General features: G+C 45.8%; 1 protein-coding gene across 1 annotated transcript in view; it reads left to right on the top strand.

Moving 5' to 3' along the window:
* The first annotated feature begins 527 nt into the window (after positions 1-527).
* The window catches only part of LOC138268750 (sex hormone-binding globulin-like), a 69,852-nt gene continuing 50,904 nt past the window's right edge, over positions 528-19,475 (top strand). Inside the window, exons 1-5 of the mRNA XM_069218738.1 lie at positions 528-1,288; positions 1,509-1,624; positions 3,305-3,494; positions 6,438-6,599; positions 15,961-16,129. Coding sequence (XP_069074839.1) covers positions 1,187-1,288; positions 1,509-1,624; positions 3,305-3,494; positions 6,438-6,599; positions 15,961-16,129 — 739 coding nt within the window. The 5' untranslated portion in view covers positions 528-1,186. The remainder of the gene's footprint in view (positions 1,289-1,508; positions 1,625-3,304; positions 3,495-6,437; positions 6,600-15,960; positions 16,130-19,475) is intronic.

Here is a 19,475-nt window from a genome sequence, read left to right on the forward strand (position 1 = left end):
ACACGTTTTGCACAGTAAAGTAAACCCAATAAAAACATTTGCACAGGTTTTCATCACTTTCTGATGCAAACCCACCATAAAAGGTAGGTAAATCTGGACCTTACTGTGAAAAACAACGAAACCTGCTGATATCCTTAGATCTCATCCATGCGACATGTCCAGGGTGAACGCTGTAGATTATTGTCTGCACCACAGTTTTACCAGAGGGTAATCCCCACAGTGAATCAGTCAGCATCTCACTACTAAAATATTCCATCACCACCTGTTACTAGCTCCATGGTCTGGGCATGGCGGCAGCAGATGCCCATTCTAACAGTAGTACCGCTTTGGGTGGTCCCCTGAAACTCTAGCGTGCTGTCGGTGAGCAATATGTCAAAGGCATGTAGAGCCCGTGCCAAGAGACCTGTGGCATGGATCTCTTACATCTGAACATTGACCATGAGGGCCATGTTGGCACTGTTGGAACTGTGCTTGGGACTTTGGACCCTCCAGCAGGCCTTGCCCCTCGGCCACCGGTCTCCTACGGTTTATCTGCCTCTTTAAATAATGCCCCTGGTTTCCTGTCCTATGCACTGCCTCCCCCGCCTCCTGCCCAAACTCTTAGCACCCACCTCTGCTTCACATGTGTGCGGGAGTGGACATCTCTCTCTGCAGAGTCAACAGAGCCGAGTGTTTGCTTATCCCAGCAGACCAAAGGTCCAATCTCAAAAAACACCTCCAACAAACTAAACTGGATCATTTCCCAGAGAAGCTCACCCCTGCGGCAGCTCCCAGATCATGGGCCCCCATGGTTTCATGGTGATCCAGTGAGATCCACAAAAACAGCTTGCGGGAAGAACCACGCCTCTGCCACTCTTGGGTTGCTCACCCTGACCTGTTCTACCCCCCTCCCTGCTGACTGCTTCAGGTCCTGCTTCCCCCCCCCCCCCCACGTCCCGATTTATTAGATTTGAGAACCTACATTACTTGCAGCTCAACTGTGGTTGAGGGATTCCTCTCGAACCCCAGGCCCCCTCCCCTCCATTTACCTTTCCTTCTCTGCATCTCTGGATCTCTCAGCATTGACCTCCAAAACTAAATCCGCCATAACCCCCGGGGACCTCCCCTTTGACCAGCCCCCCTCCCAATCCACTGTTGCACTCAGGCTTGCAAACTTCTCGACCAGTTCCCATCTAATCTGCGCGCCATGAAGACTCACTCTGGCCGACTCCTGACGCTGTTGACGCTGTTGCATCTGTCTAACGGAGACACCAGTCACCAGGAAGAGACTCTCAAGGACCAAGAGGGGGTAAGTTGGAAAACAGGGTCACTCTGAAGCTCGTGGTGTCTGGCCACCAGTTTGTGATGTCAAGTTTAGAGAATATGGTAGGGGATCTGCTGTGTCCTCTGATCCAGATCAGCTGGGATGGGATTGGTGCTCTTCCTCTCCAGATATTCGGGGAGACGCTGCTCAGTGTGGTTGAGGCGTGCTCACAATCCATAACAAATGGCTTTGTTTCTTCACACAGGCGGGCTTGTGCTATGGTGTATACCGCCAGGAAACTGAGGCGTTGAACATAGGGCAACACTGGGCCGGGGCTATCCCAGCTGCCACTAAGCACATCGACCTGCTGCAAGTGACCAGGTAAAGAGGTTTTTGTAGAAAGCGTTATAAATAAATAACCATTTACTGGCTTATTTGTTAGAGTGAAACCAGAAAACCTGGATAAACCGTGGCTTTCCCGCTCAAATTGTGTGATCTTAGTCAGATAGTTTATTTAACCAAAATTATTTTTTTCTTCATTATCGCATACGAAAGCACTTTCAAATATGTGAGTGCAGACGACCAGCTGTACAAAACTAACACTTGGAATGAGTACTTCTCAGTGTAGTGCTTAAATGTGCCCTGTTAATGTGAAGCTTTCACATTTTAAGGAAATATTTTGTTTCAACTTTGAAGAGACTTTTGCATATTTTACATGGTTTGTTGTATGATTTACATAAAACAAATTCTTAGAGCTCAGCTCGTGCTTGGGCTCTGAGACCCGAGGCAGACCCTTGACTCTGCTCTCCCTGTTTATGTGTTTGCTTGCCTACCACTAATGAATGAGTTAATAAAACCCAGACCTATTGGCTTTGCCACTGCTTGTTTATCTCTGCCTCTTTGTCCCAGGGGAGGTGGTGGTCTCCGAGCTGGGTGTCCATGACTGTCCCCCTTCCTTCTTTAAATTTAGCCCCGGGGCGGTGGCGGCCCCTGGGGCTGTGGGGGGGAGGGAGGAGGCACAATGCCTCCCTGAACTCCTATGATTATAGCATGTGGCAGTCCCTGGGGCATATTAATGCCCTAGAATGGGGCCCCCCTGCCACCCCCGTTTATTTCAACATGCCCCTGGGCCCTGGCTCACCAGGGGGCTTCATTTAAAGAAGCACGGGAGACCACGCTCTTTTTTCCGTTTTAAATTTTTTTTCTCGCAGAGTCGCTGTGAAAATGAAAAACAAATGCCTCTTTGCCCTGAGGTGGTCCCTCTGGGACCCCAGGACCAGAGCTAAGGGGTCATGGTGTCCCTACTCTGGCCCCTTTTCTTCTTTTTTTTTTTTCTTCTTTTTTTTGTGTGGGACTCGGCTGAAGCAGAGGCCCAGGATGGCTGCCAGCACTTCCTGTTTGAAGTGTTGGTAGCTAATCAGAGCTCTGCATTTCCCTGCACTAGCTTATTAATATTCTTGAGTCCATCGCGCCTCTAGACATCTATATTTCTTTTTCTTTTAATATCTCAAAAACTACTGAACTGATTTACACCAAATAACAAAACACTTTTCTGGATAAGAGCTACCTTTCTGCCAAATTTGGTGTATTTCTGTCCAACAGTTTGGGCTGTAGTCATGTGTAAACCACTATGGGAATCATATTGGAAAAGACACTTTTTTTCACCCTGAAATTTCCCATGTACAACAAGATTCCTGAACACTTTTTTTGAAAAATTGGTGAAGATTAGTCAAACAGCGCCAAAGATATAGGAAAGTCAAAAAAATGCTTTTTCAAAAGATAAATACCTACTGGTGTCCGCGGGTAGGTAACATGTATGTATGTGTCTGTCTGTCTATCTATCTGTCTATAAATGAAATATCTGTGCGGGTAATCATCACAAAAGCCAAGAATAAAGTCGCTATTGGGACAAAATCATGTTCTGGCTGACTGTTCCCTCTAGCCAGAGGAGAAAGTGGGGAGTCAGCACTCTGCTTGTAAATTGGTCTGTCCCAAAAAGGAACTTGTTTCTTTCTAATATTCAAGGCTTTGGCCTAATATCCACTTTGTTCTGTCTTTCAGCCCTGCCTCTTCCTTTGAATTTCGCACTTTTGACCCGGAAGGAGTGATCTTCTATGGCGATACTGTGTGGGGTCAGGACTGGTTCATGCTAGGCCTAAGGAATGGGCGGCCAGAAATCCAAGTGAGAAACACCTTTTCCCCTGCGAGTGTGTCTGGCTGCAAACAGATCAACGATGGGCAGTGGCACCTGGTAAGAACCTTTGGGATCCAGTGTTAGGTAGTAAAGGGAGGGGTATACAGGCCTGTCGTGAGCGGGTGTTATGTTACCAGCTATTTATATAGCACATGGATACCAGAGCTTAATGGCGCTTCTACAAACCAGATTGTGTCTTGTTACTGAATAGGACAACTTTTAACTGTACTGTTTCTTAAAAACCAATTAAGAAACAACTCATGTCGTAGGCTTAATGGGAAAGAACTGCAGACCTTATCGGCTGTGGCAGAAAAAGCTTGGTCGCAATGGTGAGCTGCCTTTACCTTTGGGGCATCTACCAAAAGATGTGCAACATAATCAGCGCCACACTGACAGACTGACGAGAAGGGACAGGCCTCACACTGAATTCTAGCATAGTGAATGCTCGTTGGTCCAGCCCCCTTCCCAAAGGGGTGTGGTATGGCAGGACCAAGAGTCTGAGGAGGCCACCCCCAGGAAGCAGAGCCTGGATGGGTCAAAGTGAGCACAGAAGAATGCAAGGAATGTACCTGGTCTGAGGTGAGGTGGTCTTTTTAACCTTAAGGAGACACTTTCTCCTGCGATTCAACCCTTGAAAGGAAGTCACATTGTCACTGGCATTGCCCTGATAGTCTGTGACTGGCTTCTGCATCACTTACAAAGCCATCACACTCAGCATCCCTGCTTACTTTGCAAACAGCCTGACCATTTCTCCTTGCATTCTGCACACCTGCAACCAGGAGACCATCAGATTAAGAATTAAGAAATTTAAAAAAAACAAAAACAGCAACAGCATCTCTGTATCCATCAGGACCGCCCCAACACTGCTCCTATTTAGGAAAGAGTTCAAGAACCCCCCCCCCCTTCAAAGAACGCTACATCACAGGGCATTAATAGTTCACAAACCATCTGCCTCTCATCTTGCTCATTGACTATGGGCCTGATTTGGAACTCGGGGATAATGGGATTTAGATTTCAGCGGACGGGATACCCATCACCGTTGTGACGGAGTAACTCATTTGCTGAGTTCTAAATCAGGCCCTCCGTGCTTGTCTTCGACCTTATGCAGCACATCCCTTTCTTTGTCTAGATTTGTGAAATTGAAATACTACATACATACATACATACATGCATACACACACACACACACACAGATGCCCCTCAGCCGCATGCTCTGTACTGTGTACGCAGGACAGGGGTTACCCAGGTTCATGGTGTGCAGCAGCAAAGCCAGGGACCAGAGCTCTGGAAGCAGCTCGGCCAGCCTACTACAGGCATGCAATAGGTATTTATAAGGAACACAGAGCACTGTGTGGTTGACCTGTAGGGTCAATCCTGTAGAAAAAAATTCCTCCAGCTGTATTGCCTCCAGCTGCAATTTCTCTCCACCGTTGGCAGTGCATTCAAGAAAGAACAAGAAGGGGGTTCAAAGTGGCACGATGTTCAAGATAACACAAATTGGTCAATGGGGTCTGCAGGATGCAAAGTCCCGGTAGCCTTTATGTGGTTCTTATGTGTATTGCATGTGTATGGGGAGTGTAGGTAGGCAGCCAATCCTTAGACATCCATTTCTAGGCACTTACAAAGAAGTCCTTGGGGAGGACGTCCCAAATCCCCTTGTAAGCTGGTCTTTCTTACAGTTGTCATTGTTTGATGGTATTCTAAAATCTCCACCGTAGGAATAACTCTGAAAATCTCAGTAGCCTCCTCATTGTTGTCGTGTGTGGTTGACAGGTAAGGGTATTGAGCCAGGTCTAATGTCAGACCTCTAAGAGGTCATGCTTGGGTTGTCATGAATAGGTAGACTTCTGCAAGTCAGAGTCCAGATGTGAGAACATCAGACATAGGTGAAGTCAGGATTGAGGTGTAGTAGCACAGCTGTTGCAAGTGACATTGAGATGCTTTGGTAGAGCTGCAGGAGGTGAAGATTGAGCTGTAGCTGTAAGTTCTATTTATATAGTGCCTACTATCCCTGACGAGGCGTTGAAGCCCTTTGTGGTGAGTAGCACACTACTCCACTTCTCTGGGACCCGAGATTAGAGTTCACATTGGCAGACCCATACGAAGTCAGGGTTGATGACAGAAGACAGGCCTGGAGCAGAATATTGAAGCGCATTGGTAGAGGTTTGAGGTTACGCATGAGTTGCATTTATTTTGCATTTTATTACTGCTTTAGCTGTCCTGAGTCTCAAGGTGCTTGGACATAAAAAAAACTTTCAATGAACTAATTGCAAAAAGTAAGTTTACCCAATAGGAGTCTTTACTATGAAGAAGCAGCAAGTTTTCCTGAAGAGCAAGTGTTAGCCCATGAACTCGGTTGTGGGTCAGACCACCCGCAGGGTTTTGCCCAACAAGGCAGAAGCTTGTTCAAGAGCCACGCCCACTGAGTGCCAGAGCCACACCCACTTATAAGGAGGCAGGGCCAACTTTAGGACAGTGCGGCCAATGCAGGTGCTCCTGGCGCTGTGTTTAAATATAACCTGTGGGTTTAAAAGCATTTGAACTTCCTTGTGCGTCTAGCAGTTTTCAGGCAACAATAAAAATGTAAAGATAACTGGTGATTATTGTTACTACTGGTGAGAGATAGGAATTTTGTTTAGTGGCAGTTTTGATTCATCATACAGTAGCTCAGAGAGATAATGTGCCTGCTGCTGAGAACATGCACCATGCAGATCACACAACTGACTGTGAGTGAACTATGAGTATAACTCAAAAACACAAATGTATGTAATAGAGGGACTATGGAGAGATGAGGGGAACTGTTGGAGACTGAAAGTGAGGGATTCCATGGAGAAGGAGGTCATGGGGGGTGCCAAAAAAGACAGTTTCACCAAGTGCTACTAATGTTAAAGCCACCCCGTAAGGGAGGGCCCAAGAGTAAAGTCCGTGGAGAATGCTGAACGTGTCTGGGCTTGGGTCGGACAATGTTAAGCTCATATTGCCCTCTTTTTATCTCTACAGGTCTCAGTGAGAAGCGAAGCAAATAATATTGTACTGCATGTGGACCAAGCAGAGGTCTTCCGCGTCTGGCACCTCTCCGTGCCACTGAACGAAAGCACGGGCACGATCCTGCGCATCGCCGTTGGGGGCATGCTCGCTAATCAGAGCAACCTACTGGTTCCAGTAAGGATAATCCATGTTTATCAACAATCGGGTACTTCCCAGACTTAATTTTGGTTTATGTGCCCTGCCTCCATTTTGTAGAATGTTTTGGGCAGGATGGGTGGCTGCCAATTGGCCCCATGCCATGAATGTGCTGTTAATGTTTATTTTTAGGTCGAAGCCTACCAGACATCTGGTTGCGTAAGACTTCTTGGGGACATTCTGAAAGCTTCCCTGGGAATGCGTTCTCCCCATTGCTTACCATTGGCTTTGTGTTTTTATCTCTCATCTGCTTGCTTCCTATTTTCTGGCTTTATTTTTTTTATGCTGTCTAGCATTTTGATGTCTCTCCTGTGGAGCACAGCCTAGTTATCACCTCTCTGACTGCCTTCTTGTATTCTTCCAAGAGTGCTCACTTTCTGGGACCTTTTTTTCCATGAGGTGCTCCACAAGAGTGTGTTTTTAGTTTTTTCCCTTTGAATGCTAGTTCAGTAGGCAGTATACATGCTGTATTTTTTTTTATTAAAGATTTGCTGCCTCCTATCTTTTTGCTTGACTGATTCTACTTATCCCTGCCAGTTCATCAATCTTGCATGCCTATGAGGAACACTCCACTCTGTGCCACACCACTCCACACCACTCTATTCCACTCTAAGCCACTCCACTCTGACACTACTTTACTCTATGCCTCTCCATACTCCTCCACTCATGCACTCCACGCCACTTTCCTCTATGAAACTATACTCCACTATAGGCTACTATACTCCATTCTGTGCCACTCCACTCTGCCACTAAATGCCAGTCCACTCTGACACACTACGCTACTCCAAACCACTCTACGACACACTACGCTACTCCAAACCACTCTACGACACTCTACTTCGTTCTATGCCACTCCACTCCACTCAATAACACACTACTCCACTGTGACAGTCCCCTCTACTTCACGCCACTCTACAACACTTTACTCCATTCTACGCCACTGCACTCTTTGCCACTCAATAACACACTACTCAACTGTGACAGTCCCCTCTACTTCACGCCACTCTACAACACTTTACTCCATTTACGCCACTGCACTCTTTGCCATCCTACTCCAAGACACTATCCCACTTTACCCCATGCCACTCCACCCCATTCCACTCTACAACACTCTACTCCAGACTCTGCCATGTGATACTCTTCTCCATGCCACTCTACTCCACTGTATGCCACTCTACTGTGCAACACTCTACTCCATTCTACAACACTTTACTCCAGAGTACACCACTTCAGTTAACGCCACTCAATGACACACTACGCCACTCCACGCTACTTTACTCCGACACTCTACTCCACTTTATGCCACTCTACGCTACTTTACTCAACACCACTTTATTCCACTCTATACACATCCACTCTGCGTCACTCCACTCTGACACTGCTCCACTTTACTCCACTCTGATATTCTCCTACTCTCTGACACTCCACTGTAGGACACTCTACACCACCCCATGACACTTTATTCTACTTAACGCCACTCCACTCTATGCCACTCCACTCCACTCTAGTCCACACCCCTCCACTGTAGTACCCTCTAGTCCATGCCACTTCACATCACTCTATGCTACTCTACTTCACTCTACTCTCCGTGACACTAATTCACTCTACACTACTCCATGACACACTACTCTACTCCACTCTACCGCACTCTACTACACTCTACCCTACTCCATTTTGTGACACTGTTCTCCATTCTTCGCCACTCCACTCCACTCTGACAATCTACTCCACTGTATGGCACTCTACACCACTTTACTCCATTGTAGGACACTTTAGCATTCCAGTCCACACCACTCTACTCTAGGCCACTTCACAACACTTTACGCCACTCTACTCTACACTATTCTATGCCACTCCAGGCCAGTGTACTCCATGACACTCTAGTCCACTCTTCTCCACTGCACTCTACAACATTCCCCTCTGCAACACTCCACTATATGCTTCTCCACTCTGCCACTCCACACTACTTTACTCCAAGCCACTCCACAACACTATACTCTGTGCCACTCCAGGCCACTTTACTCCACTCTACGCCACTGCACTCTTTCCCACTGTACTCCATGACACTCTACACTCTACTCTACAACACTCCACTTTACTACACCCTACTACGGTCTAGTCTATGCCATGCCACTTTACTTGACTTTATGCCACCCCGCTTTACAGGTTTCCACTCTACTCCACTCCAATCTATGCCACTCCACTCTAGGACACTCTACTCCACTCCACAACACTCTATGGCACTCTACTCTACTACACTCTTCTCCTCACCACTCTACAACATGCCACTCTGACACTCACTCTATCCCATTCTACGACACTTAATGACACTTTACTCAAGAGCACACCACTTCAGTCTATACCGCTCTATTTTACATCACTTCAATCTATGCACTCAGTGGCACTCTATGCAACTCCACTCTGTGACACTCTACTCCTCTTCATGCCACTCTACGCTACTTTACTCCACTCAATACCACTCTATACTCTTCCACGCATCTTCACTCCATTGTGACGCTCTACTCCAATATACCTCCACTCGACTTTACAACACTCTACTCCACTCTATGCCACTCCACAACACTGTGCTCCATTCTACAACACCTCATGACACCTTGCTCCAGAGTACACCCCTTCAGTATATGCCACTCCAGTCTACACCACTTCAATCTATGCACTTAGTCACACTCTACGCCACTCCACTCTGTGCCACTCTACTCCACTTTATGCCACTCTACACTACTTTACTCCACCTCAGGCAACTTCACTCCACTCTATACTCCAACTCTAGGCCACTCCACTCTGACACTCTACATTACTCTAGTCCATGCCACTACACTCTAGTCCATGTAACTCCACACCATGCCACACCACTCTACTCTACGGCACTCTACTTCATTTCATGTTACTCCATGACACTCTACTCTTCTACACTCTACTCTACTACACTCCACTCTCCACTCCACTCCACTCTGTGACACTTTTCTCCACTCTTTGCCTCTCCACTCCACTCTACAACACTCTACTTCACTCTATGGCACTCTGCACCACTTTATTCAATTCTACACCACTTTAGCATTCCAGCCCACAGCACTCAACTCTAAGCCACTCCACAAAACTTTTCTCCACTCTATGCCACTGCACTCCATGACACTCTAGTCCACTACACTCTACAACTCTCCACTTCACAACACTCCGCTCTGTTTCTCCACTCTATGCCACTCTACTTTTCTCCACTCTACGCCACTTCACTCTACAACATCCTTCTCCATGCCACTTTACTCAACTGTATTCCACTGCACTCTCTACTCCATGACACACTATCCACTCCACTCCACAACACTTTACTCTGACACTACACGACTCCACTCTACTCTACAACCCTCCACTTTACTACACCATACTCAAGTCTAGTCTATTCCATGCAACTTTACTTGACTTTACACCACTCCACTCTACAATTTTCCACTCTCCTCCACTCTACGCCACTTCATTCTTCTACACTCTACTCCACACAACTCTGACACTGCACTCTATGCCACTCCATTCTATGACACTTCATGACACTTTACTTCAGAGTACACCACTACAGGCTATGCCACTCCAGTCTACACTACTTCAATCTATGCCCTAAGTGACATTCTACACCACTCCACTCGATGCCACTCTACTCCAAGACACTCTAATCCACTTTATGCCACTATGCTATTTTACTCCACTCCATGCCAGTTTACTCCACTCTATGCTCCTCCACCCTGAAACTCTACTCCATTCCACTCGACGACACTCTACTACACTCTGATACTCCACTGTGCCACTCCATGACACTCTGCTCCATTCTACAGCACATTATGACACTTTACTCCAGAGTGCACCCCTTCAGTCTATGCAACTCCAGTCTACACTACCTCAATCTACACATTGTGACACTGTGCCACCCCACTCTATGCCACTCTACTCTAAGACACTCTATTGCACTTTATGCCACTCTGCAGTGTTTTACTTCACTCCATGCCACTTTACTCCACTTTGTGCTCCTCCACTCTGACACTCGATTCCACTTTACTCCACTCTGACACTCCCCTCTAGGACACTCTACTGCACTCTATGCCACTCCACTCTGTTCCACACCACTCTTCAACACTCTACTCCTCTCTGCTACACTCTAGTCCACGCCTCTCCACTAACCACACTCTAGCCCATGCCACTCTACACCATTCTATGGCACTCTACACCATTCTATGGCACTCTACACCATTCTATGGCACTCTACTTCACATCATGCTACTCCATGACACACTGCTCCACTCCACACCACAGCATTCCACTTCACCACACTCTATTCAACTCTACTCTACTCTGCAACACTTTTCTCCATTCTTTGCCACTCCACTCTACAACACTGTACTCCACTCTGTGGCACTCTACACCACTTCACTCCATTGTACGCCACGTTAGCATCCCAGTCCACACCACTCTATCATAAGCCACTCTGCAACACTTTACACCACTCCATTCTATGCCACTTCACTCCATGACATTCCAGTCCACTCTTCTCCACTACTCTACAACACTCCCCTCTATGCCTCTCTACTCTATGCCACTCCATGCTACTTTACTCCACTCTACGCCACGCCACTCCATGCCATTTTACTCCCCTTTACACCATTGTGCTTTGCCTCTCTACTGCACAACACTCTACCCACTCCACAACATTGTACTCTAATCTGTCACTTCACAACACTCCACTCTTACCCACTCTACTCTACAACACTTCACTACACTCTACTCCAGTCTTGCCTAACCACTTTACTAGACTTTACGCCACTCTGCTCTATGGCTTTCCACCTTGACACTCTACTCCATTCCACTCCACAACACTCTATCCACCCCAGGACACTCTTCTTCACTCTGACACTCCACTCTACAGCACTCCACTCTACTCCACACCATGCCACTCTTCAACACTCAACTATATGACACTCCACTCTATACAACACTCCACTGTACTCCATGCCACTCTGCAACATCCACTCTACTTTACACCACTCTACAACACTCTGCTCTATGCCACTTCACAACACCCTGCTATACCACACCTTTTTTCTCCATTCTACACTACGCCAATCTGTGAAATTGCCACTCCACTGTATGCCACTCCACTGTATACCTCTCCACGCCACTCTAAGCTTCGACACTCAGGTCCATTACCCTGCAATATGAAAACCTACCCTTCTCCAATTTATGCCACTCCACGACACTCTACTGTATGCTACTCCACAACAGTCTCTCCACTCTATGCCACTTCACTCAGACACTCCAATCCACCCTACAACAGTCTACTCTATGCCACTCCACTTTGTGACAGTCTACTTCTCTCCTCATCCATCCACTCTTCAGCACTACTAAACTCTGTGGCACTCCACACTACACCACTCTATTCTACTTGACACCACTCTACTCATCTGCACTCCACTCTACTCCACTTTATGCCAGTCCACTCTATGGCACTCCATTTCAGGACACACTATACTACTCTACTCCACTCTACACCACTCCCCTTTATGACAGTCTACTCAATTCCAGTCTACAACACTCTACCCCACTCTCCTCTACTCCGCTCTACACTATTCCATTGTACACCAGTCCACTCTACAAAACTCTCTTCCACTGTACAGCACTCTACCCCATTCCACTATACTCCATTCTATGCCACTACACTTCACTCTTCTCCACTTTGTGACACTCCATTGCACTCTTTGCCACTCCATTCTATGGCACTCCACTCTACTTCACTCTAATCCACTCTTTGACTCTCCAGTCTGTGCCACTCCACTGTACAACACTCTACTCCACTCTATGCCACTCCATTCGAGGCCACTCTACTCCACTCTGTGCCACTCTACTTTATGCCACTTTACTCCACTCTAAAACAATCTACTCCAATCTACAGCACTGCACCCTGCACCACTCGACAACATTTTAGCCATGCTGAACAGCAGACCCGCTGGTGTACAACATGGCTAAACATATTGCCAAAGGCAAAAGCTCCCAAATAGGGGAGACCCATTTGCTTGTGTACATCTGAGATTTACCAGTGCAACTGTCAAGAAGGTATTTATCTATTCCTTTCATCCATTGGCTTTTTGCAACAAGCATCTTTTAGCCATTGGCTTGAGACGTTGTTAATCATGTCCTGGCTCAGTCCTATAGAGAACTGATCTCTCACCTAATTTCATTGACTGTTCGAGTGCATTCTTCAGGTTTGGATTGGGAGCATGGAAATTTAGGCACTAAGCGATGGGCCTGTATGGCAGTTGGCAGCTTATTTTTCTCTCAGTAGCTTGTCTGTAAATCCACCTGCCAGGAAAACATCAAACAAACCAAAGTTGCTGTGGCCGTAGAAAGGTGTGTATTTCACACAGTCTGGCTGTCTCATTCTCATGCACAGAATGACAATGGGCCTGCCCAGTCGGGTATGCCAGGTGAGCCCCTCGCCTCCTCTTAACTATTCATGGGCTTGAGCCTATGCATCCTCTGGAGATGTCTTGAACTGCACTATTATGATGCCAGGAAGATAGAGGCAGGGTATGAGGTGGAATAAAACACTTCTCTGAGACTGGTGCCCTAGGTGGTCTGCTAACGTTAATTGGACATTTAGCAGTGCCTCTTGGCATCAAAGCACGTTTTGCATGACACTGTCCTCTCAGGCTTCAAATGGCCCACAGTGGTGTAATGTCTGAAGCCAGGGGCTTATATGGGGCCGCACAATAGTTCACCAACCAATAATATGCTGTCCTAAAACAATATACCAATAATGCATAGGCTCCTACAGCAATAATGGTACAACCATATGTTGCCATGTATACAAATATACGGCTAAATAGAGGTCGAATACTGCCAGATATTTAAACCGAGGAGGCTAAAGTCACCATTACCAGGGTTTGGGCCAGCAACTTCCGCACCCCTTTTTAAATCATTTTAGCGAGTCAGCCCACTCCTGCGATTCCGCTATCGAACCCCCCATGAATTCTAGCGAAGAAAGTCAGGAGGAGAGGCTCCTATGCCACTCCCAAAATGGTGCCCAAGTCGCTTTGCTGTTCTTATGAGCTTTGTGACCTCTTCTATCCTAAATGGCCCTTCTTAGATTAAAATTAGCCATTAATCAGGCAAACCACTGCTGAAAGGTAGATGGTCCTTATCGAGCGAGCAAGATGCTATACACAGGCGTGCCACTGCCATGGCAATAAACACGAATCGTTGAGCGACTTATGGGACCCTTTCATTGCATACTCCCAGCAAAATAAGCTGAAGGGTCAGGAAAATATTAAGACCAAGGCATGAATAAAAAAAACGTTGAAATGTGTCCCCGGATTGGTTCAAGGCCGCAACAGGTACTAAACACCAGTAAAGCATCTGCCTTAAGATGCTGGCAGCGAGGACAGGTGAAACCTACTGTCCTACCTCTGTTGGCAGTTTTCCAAAGGTTATAATACAGATCAAGGATAGTTTTATAATGCTGTTCCTGAAGATTGGCAGATATTAAGATAGTGTGCACCAGTTCTAATGACTCCAGAAAAGACCACTCCGTCGCCCCCAGCTCGTCATGCCATTTTTCAGTATGTTTACCCAAGTCATACAAGGTGAGGGCATTTAAATCCATATAAAGTTGGCTAATAGAGCTTGACTTCCTCCCGACCAAATGGTCTCACAACTCAGACTTCTGAAAGCTGACAGCAACCCCCCTTTTCGACTAAAAAAAAATTCCTAATTTGCAAGTACTTAAAGAAGTCCCTACGGGGAATCTCAAACTTATCATGCAGTTCCCCAAATTAAACTATTCCTTCAGGTTAAAATAAATCCCTCAACCTCCCAATTCCACAGGCCACCCAATCCGCGACAGGGTAACCCCTAAAAATCTCTGGTAGGAGTATGTTACTCTGTATCAAGATATAATGGTGATAACGCCCAAACCCCAGTTTTTTTATAAATCAGAGCCAAAAACATTTGGGCCCCGTAAACCGTCTTAAGCTGGACTTTTTAAAAATAACTGGGTTTAACCGGTTGCAATAGACTACCTCTAGCACTTTCCCAAGAAATGACAAACTTGGTGTGAAAAAAAATCAAGGTTCATAATTTTTGTTTTCCACAATGTATCCAAACTTGACTGCCTCCCCTGAAGAAGAAGGGAATATGCTCCAGGGAAAGACCTATTATTGCTGCTGAGACCTCACAAAAGAGAGTTAGACGGCCTGGCATACTTAGAACCTACCTTAACTCAAGCCCGGAGCTGCAGGCCCAGTGGCACCACGTGCTGCCACCAGAAATTGTCCAGACCAGAAACCATTGTTGCCTCCTACTTATTCCAGGGTTGCTCTCCCTCTCATTGTTTCCATGTCATGTCCAGAGAGGTGAACTGATGGACTACATCCCCTAAGTGCAAGGAGGAAAGAGTCAAGAAGGTGGTGGGCAGACCTCTGCTGAAGATTTGACTCATTTGTGGCATCATCCCTCCTCCTCCCTACACCAGTATGTTCTCCCTGTGGAATGTGCCTAGGAGTGCAACCTGACCTGGTGATTCGTGGCCAAGTGGCTTATTTGGCCCCATCCACCATTATGCCACGCTCGCCACCATTGAGCACAAAAGATTGGGGGAATGCTTGCAATAAATCTAACCAGTGGTAATCGCTCAAAGTAGCATCCCAACCCATCAGTCTTTTGCTCATGTCACCTCAATTTTGGCTCAGCCGTACAAAAATCAGTCTTGACCCTGCTTTAGGAGGAACGGTCCAGCCCGAACTGCCAAGCCAGGTCCTCCCTGAACACAAGCAACCCAAGACTGGCTTCTCCTTCATTAGAGTTCATTAGTCGGGTATAGCTTTGTTCTAATGGCACAGTTAGCAAGGGACCCACGTCAGAGCATACCCTTGCCACTTAGGATGTTACATCAAACACACAAAAGGTGATGGAAGAAATGCTTGCAATTTGTCTAACCACTGGTAATTGTTTTGGGTAGCATCCCAAGCCATAATTCTTTTTCTCACCCTGCCATTGACCATCTTTTTGTTTTCGATCCCTCCTAAAATACCAGGATCATCATCAGGGCATGTAATCTTGGTGGACGCCAATTGTAACCATCGTTATTGTCCTCAGGAGTTGATTACATGTCCTGATGATCCCGCTATTTTAAGAGGGATCGTTATTTACATTATTCTGATTGTTTCCTAAGGGGACCAAAGTAGTCTGTCTCTCAAGCACACTCCATCACTCTAGCATTGCTTGTAGTCATTGTGTCCAAATCGGTCATCTTGTGATGGCTCTCTGTCCCTCTCCTCTTTAGATGAATCCCGCAATGGATGGCTGTATCCGCTCTTGGAACTGGATGAACCAAACCAAGAACTGGCTGACAGGCCCCCCCATCAAGCAGGGTGTCAGTAAGCACTGTTTCGCCCACGTGCACGGAGGCAGCTTCTTCTCAGGTGCGGGCATGGCCATCTTCAGATCGAAAGGTAGGTCATCACTGCCTGGGTGCATTCTGCTCCCCCTTTACAGACTTGTGTACCACCTTCATTCTCTGATTTTCGCTCCTGTTTTCTTCTCTCCCTTACTCTCTCTAGCTTTTCCTTTCCTTTCCATTCACTATCTCCTTCTTTATCCTTTTCATTTCTCCTCCTCTATTTGATTCTCTTCTGACTGCCTCACTTCTCCTTTACTATCTCCTTTTGTTGTCGTCTTCCATTCTTCTGTCTCATCCATGCCTTCCTTACTCTCCCATCAATCCTTCCTATTTTACCCTGTCTTCTTCTACATGCCTCATTTAGTCTCCCCTGACTTTCACTCTATTTCACTCTCTCCTGTTCGCCCTGTCTCTTTCTACCAACCCTGTCTCTTCCTTTGCTCTTCTGCGTTTGTATTCCATCACACCTTATCTCCAGGTCCCAAGGTAACTAGAGGGCAGGGTCCCTGTTAGATGCTGCCATTTACCACTGGTGACCCAGGGTATTGGGTAGGTTTGTTGGGAAATTCATTTGGCCAAGCACTCTCTTTGTGCTCCTGACTCTCCAGGGGTGTCTGAGCCGAGCAGTCAAGGCGTCTCAAGGAGGAGGCATGTGTTTGGATCACGTATGTAGTCTAACATAGCACATGCACACCAAACCTATTAATATTCAGGTAGAACTGCACTTTATAGAAGGGCAGGTCTTTATTTGCATTTCAGTACTTAGTGGCTACAGCACATCTTCAATGCTCAGGTAAGTTGCGTCTTCAGGTTTGGTTTGGGACAACTGGGCTGCAGATGGCACAGAAGCTGGTATCTTCTCTTCACTCCACACTTCTAGGTCACCTGAACCTTGATTCTGTCTCCTATTGGTCAGGACATCCCTTCAGCTCTCTGACCAATTCAGTTCCTCATCTTCGAAGAATGCGGCAGAAGTCTTGACTTTGTCATCTGCTCCAAGACTTAGTTCCAACCTCCAATAGGATTGCAGCAGTGTCCTGTTCCTGACATATCCTCCCTCCTAGATGTTCCAGAGCTTCTTTCTGGAGAAATGAATACAAAGCCCTGTCTCCAGAGGACCAGTGCCTCAGCCAGAACACAGGGCGATGTCAGATAATTCACCCTCTTCAAAATCAAACTCCTCAGCCAACCACAGCAGAGATCACCTGCATATGTATTTCTTGGGCTTCCTACATTCAAGGAGAGGTTAGAAATTGGTCGATGTGAAGCTAACTGGGTGGCCCATTTCAGGAATTAGATTTTATGGTGATCTAGTCATAGGATAGGACCCACTCTTAGAGCCGCCATAAAACATAAGGTAAGAAACAAGCAAGCATCCTTTTTTTCTTTTGCTAATAGGTTACTAGACATCAGCAAACACTTGTAGTGTGTTGATCCTTGTGTGCGGCCACGATGATGCTCTGGGCACCACATCTTCACACCGGTTTGTTCTTCTTTGAACGTTGGGTCATTGAAGTGTCTGATCGACCCCCAACTGTTATTGGGGTCTATTTCAAGTTGGATATGCACACCAAATTAAGTGTCTGTTTCCTGAATACATGCAAGGAAATTGTGTTTACATTGGTTTCCATTCCCTTCATTTAGAGATTACTTTTTCCTTACCTAAGGTGACTGAAGTTACATTTCCTGTTCCTTTCGGATTTCTTTTAGGTCACTTGCTATCCTGCACTATAAAAGGAGTATTAGTAATTTTTGTGGATTAAAGCTTTGCGTGTACTATTTGTTGCTTGATCTAGTAGATTATCATTTGTTCCTGATCTTCAAACTCCCTGCTTCACTCTGGAGGTGCTCCCTCTGGCCTGTATAATGCAGGGAAGTTTTTTTTTTTTTTTCTTCTCATTTTCACCTTTTCTGTTTTAACTTTCCTTACAACATGGTTGTTAAACCATTTAAAACCTGGATGGGAGGTGTGTGGGCTTGAGGGGGCTGGACATTCCTTTAAGACAGAAAGAAGAAACAACTTGTTGTGATGACAAATAAACATGCCTTGACAGGTTAAGTCCATAAAGGCCTGACAGACTAGATCAACTCCAGGAGCCTTTGGAAATAGCCAATAAGCCTTTTACCCTATCTTGATTCTAACCATTGAAGATGATGTATTGCGACAGTCATTGGCTATTTTGCAGCAAGGTTCTTTAGACCCTCCCTTGGCAATTCGGGCTGAACAGAGGTTTGACAGCTATTTTCATTAGTGAACGGAGTTCCTTGACACGTCAAATTCACTATACTTTGGAGTCCCATGTTTATGTCACTTATTAGGCTAAAGGGAGCTTTATTGTTAAGAGCACTTGGGAAAACGCATTAGCTTGGGCAACTCCATTGGTGTCTCAAGTTTTTCCTCTCTTTGATAATTTTTCAGCCTTTTTGACAGAAAATGAAGAATAATTTTGATAAGCACAATCAAAGTTACACTTCCCAGGAAGACATCTTGGGACTATAAACAAGGAAGAGTACGGCTCTAGCAAGAGAATATAGCTGTACCGTAGTCTGCTTTATGGACTCTTCATTGGAAGTGGCTAAATGGAGAAAAAAAGTTGTACTGGCTAGAGTTTCGAGGCCTGCCTCTTTAACGACCTTATCATCCTTTCTGTTGAAATAGATAGTTGAATGGAAGAAAGGAAACATGAACGGAAAAAGTTATCTTGTACATGCTCCTCCTTTAAGACTCCAACTAAGTTGAGTACTAAAGTTAATGACACTGAAGAAGAACTAATACAGATATGATCAGGAAGATGTCCTTTATCAGAAGAAGGGGAAGAGAGGCAATACAAGATGGACTTGTGCCTATATTGTGAAGTTAACGTTCATCCTATTGGCATCTGCCCTACACATCCTAGTCAACTAAGGAAGGATATGGAAAAGGACAAAGCTCATTCTTACTTCAGTGTCTAGACACATTCCATTAGGGTGTTGCTGTGCCTTTCATTTATCAAGGCTTTCTTACATTACAAGCCCAATCAATCGTTACGGGTAAGTCAATCTGTCTTCTATTAATGGACAGTGGAACCTCAAAGAATTATATAGCTTTAAAGTAGACGTATGAAAATACTGGTCCTGTTTGTAAAAAACTATGAACCTTATTTTGTTAAGACAGTTGACAGACCTTATTTTTATCATGACCTGTCATCAAGCATTCACAATGCATTTGATTATTTCTAAATATCTTGAAAATATAATGTTTCACTTAAACATCACTGCTCAGTATTCAATCATTATTTGTAAGTCTTGGCTCTCTTTACACACCTCTTTTATAAAATGGTGGGCAAGAACTTTGCTGAGAGAGGCTCTGGAAATTGCACCAATCATTGTACAGAAAGATGTTTCCTTGCTACAACATG

This window comes from Pleurodeles waltl, chromosome 12 (genome assembly GCF_031143425.1).
Source record: "Pleurodeles waltl isolate 20211129_DDA chromosome 12, aPleWal1.hap1.20221129, whole genome shotgun sequence".
NCBI classification, from domain to species: domain Eukaryota; kingdom Metazoa; phylum Chordata; class Amphibia; order Caudata; family Salamandridae; genus Pleurodeles; species Pleurodeles waltl.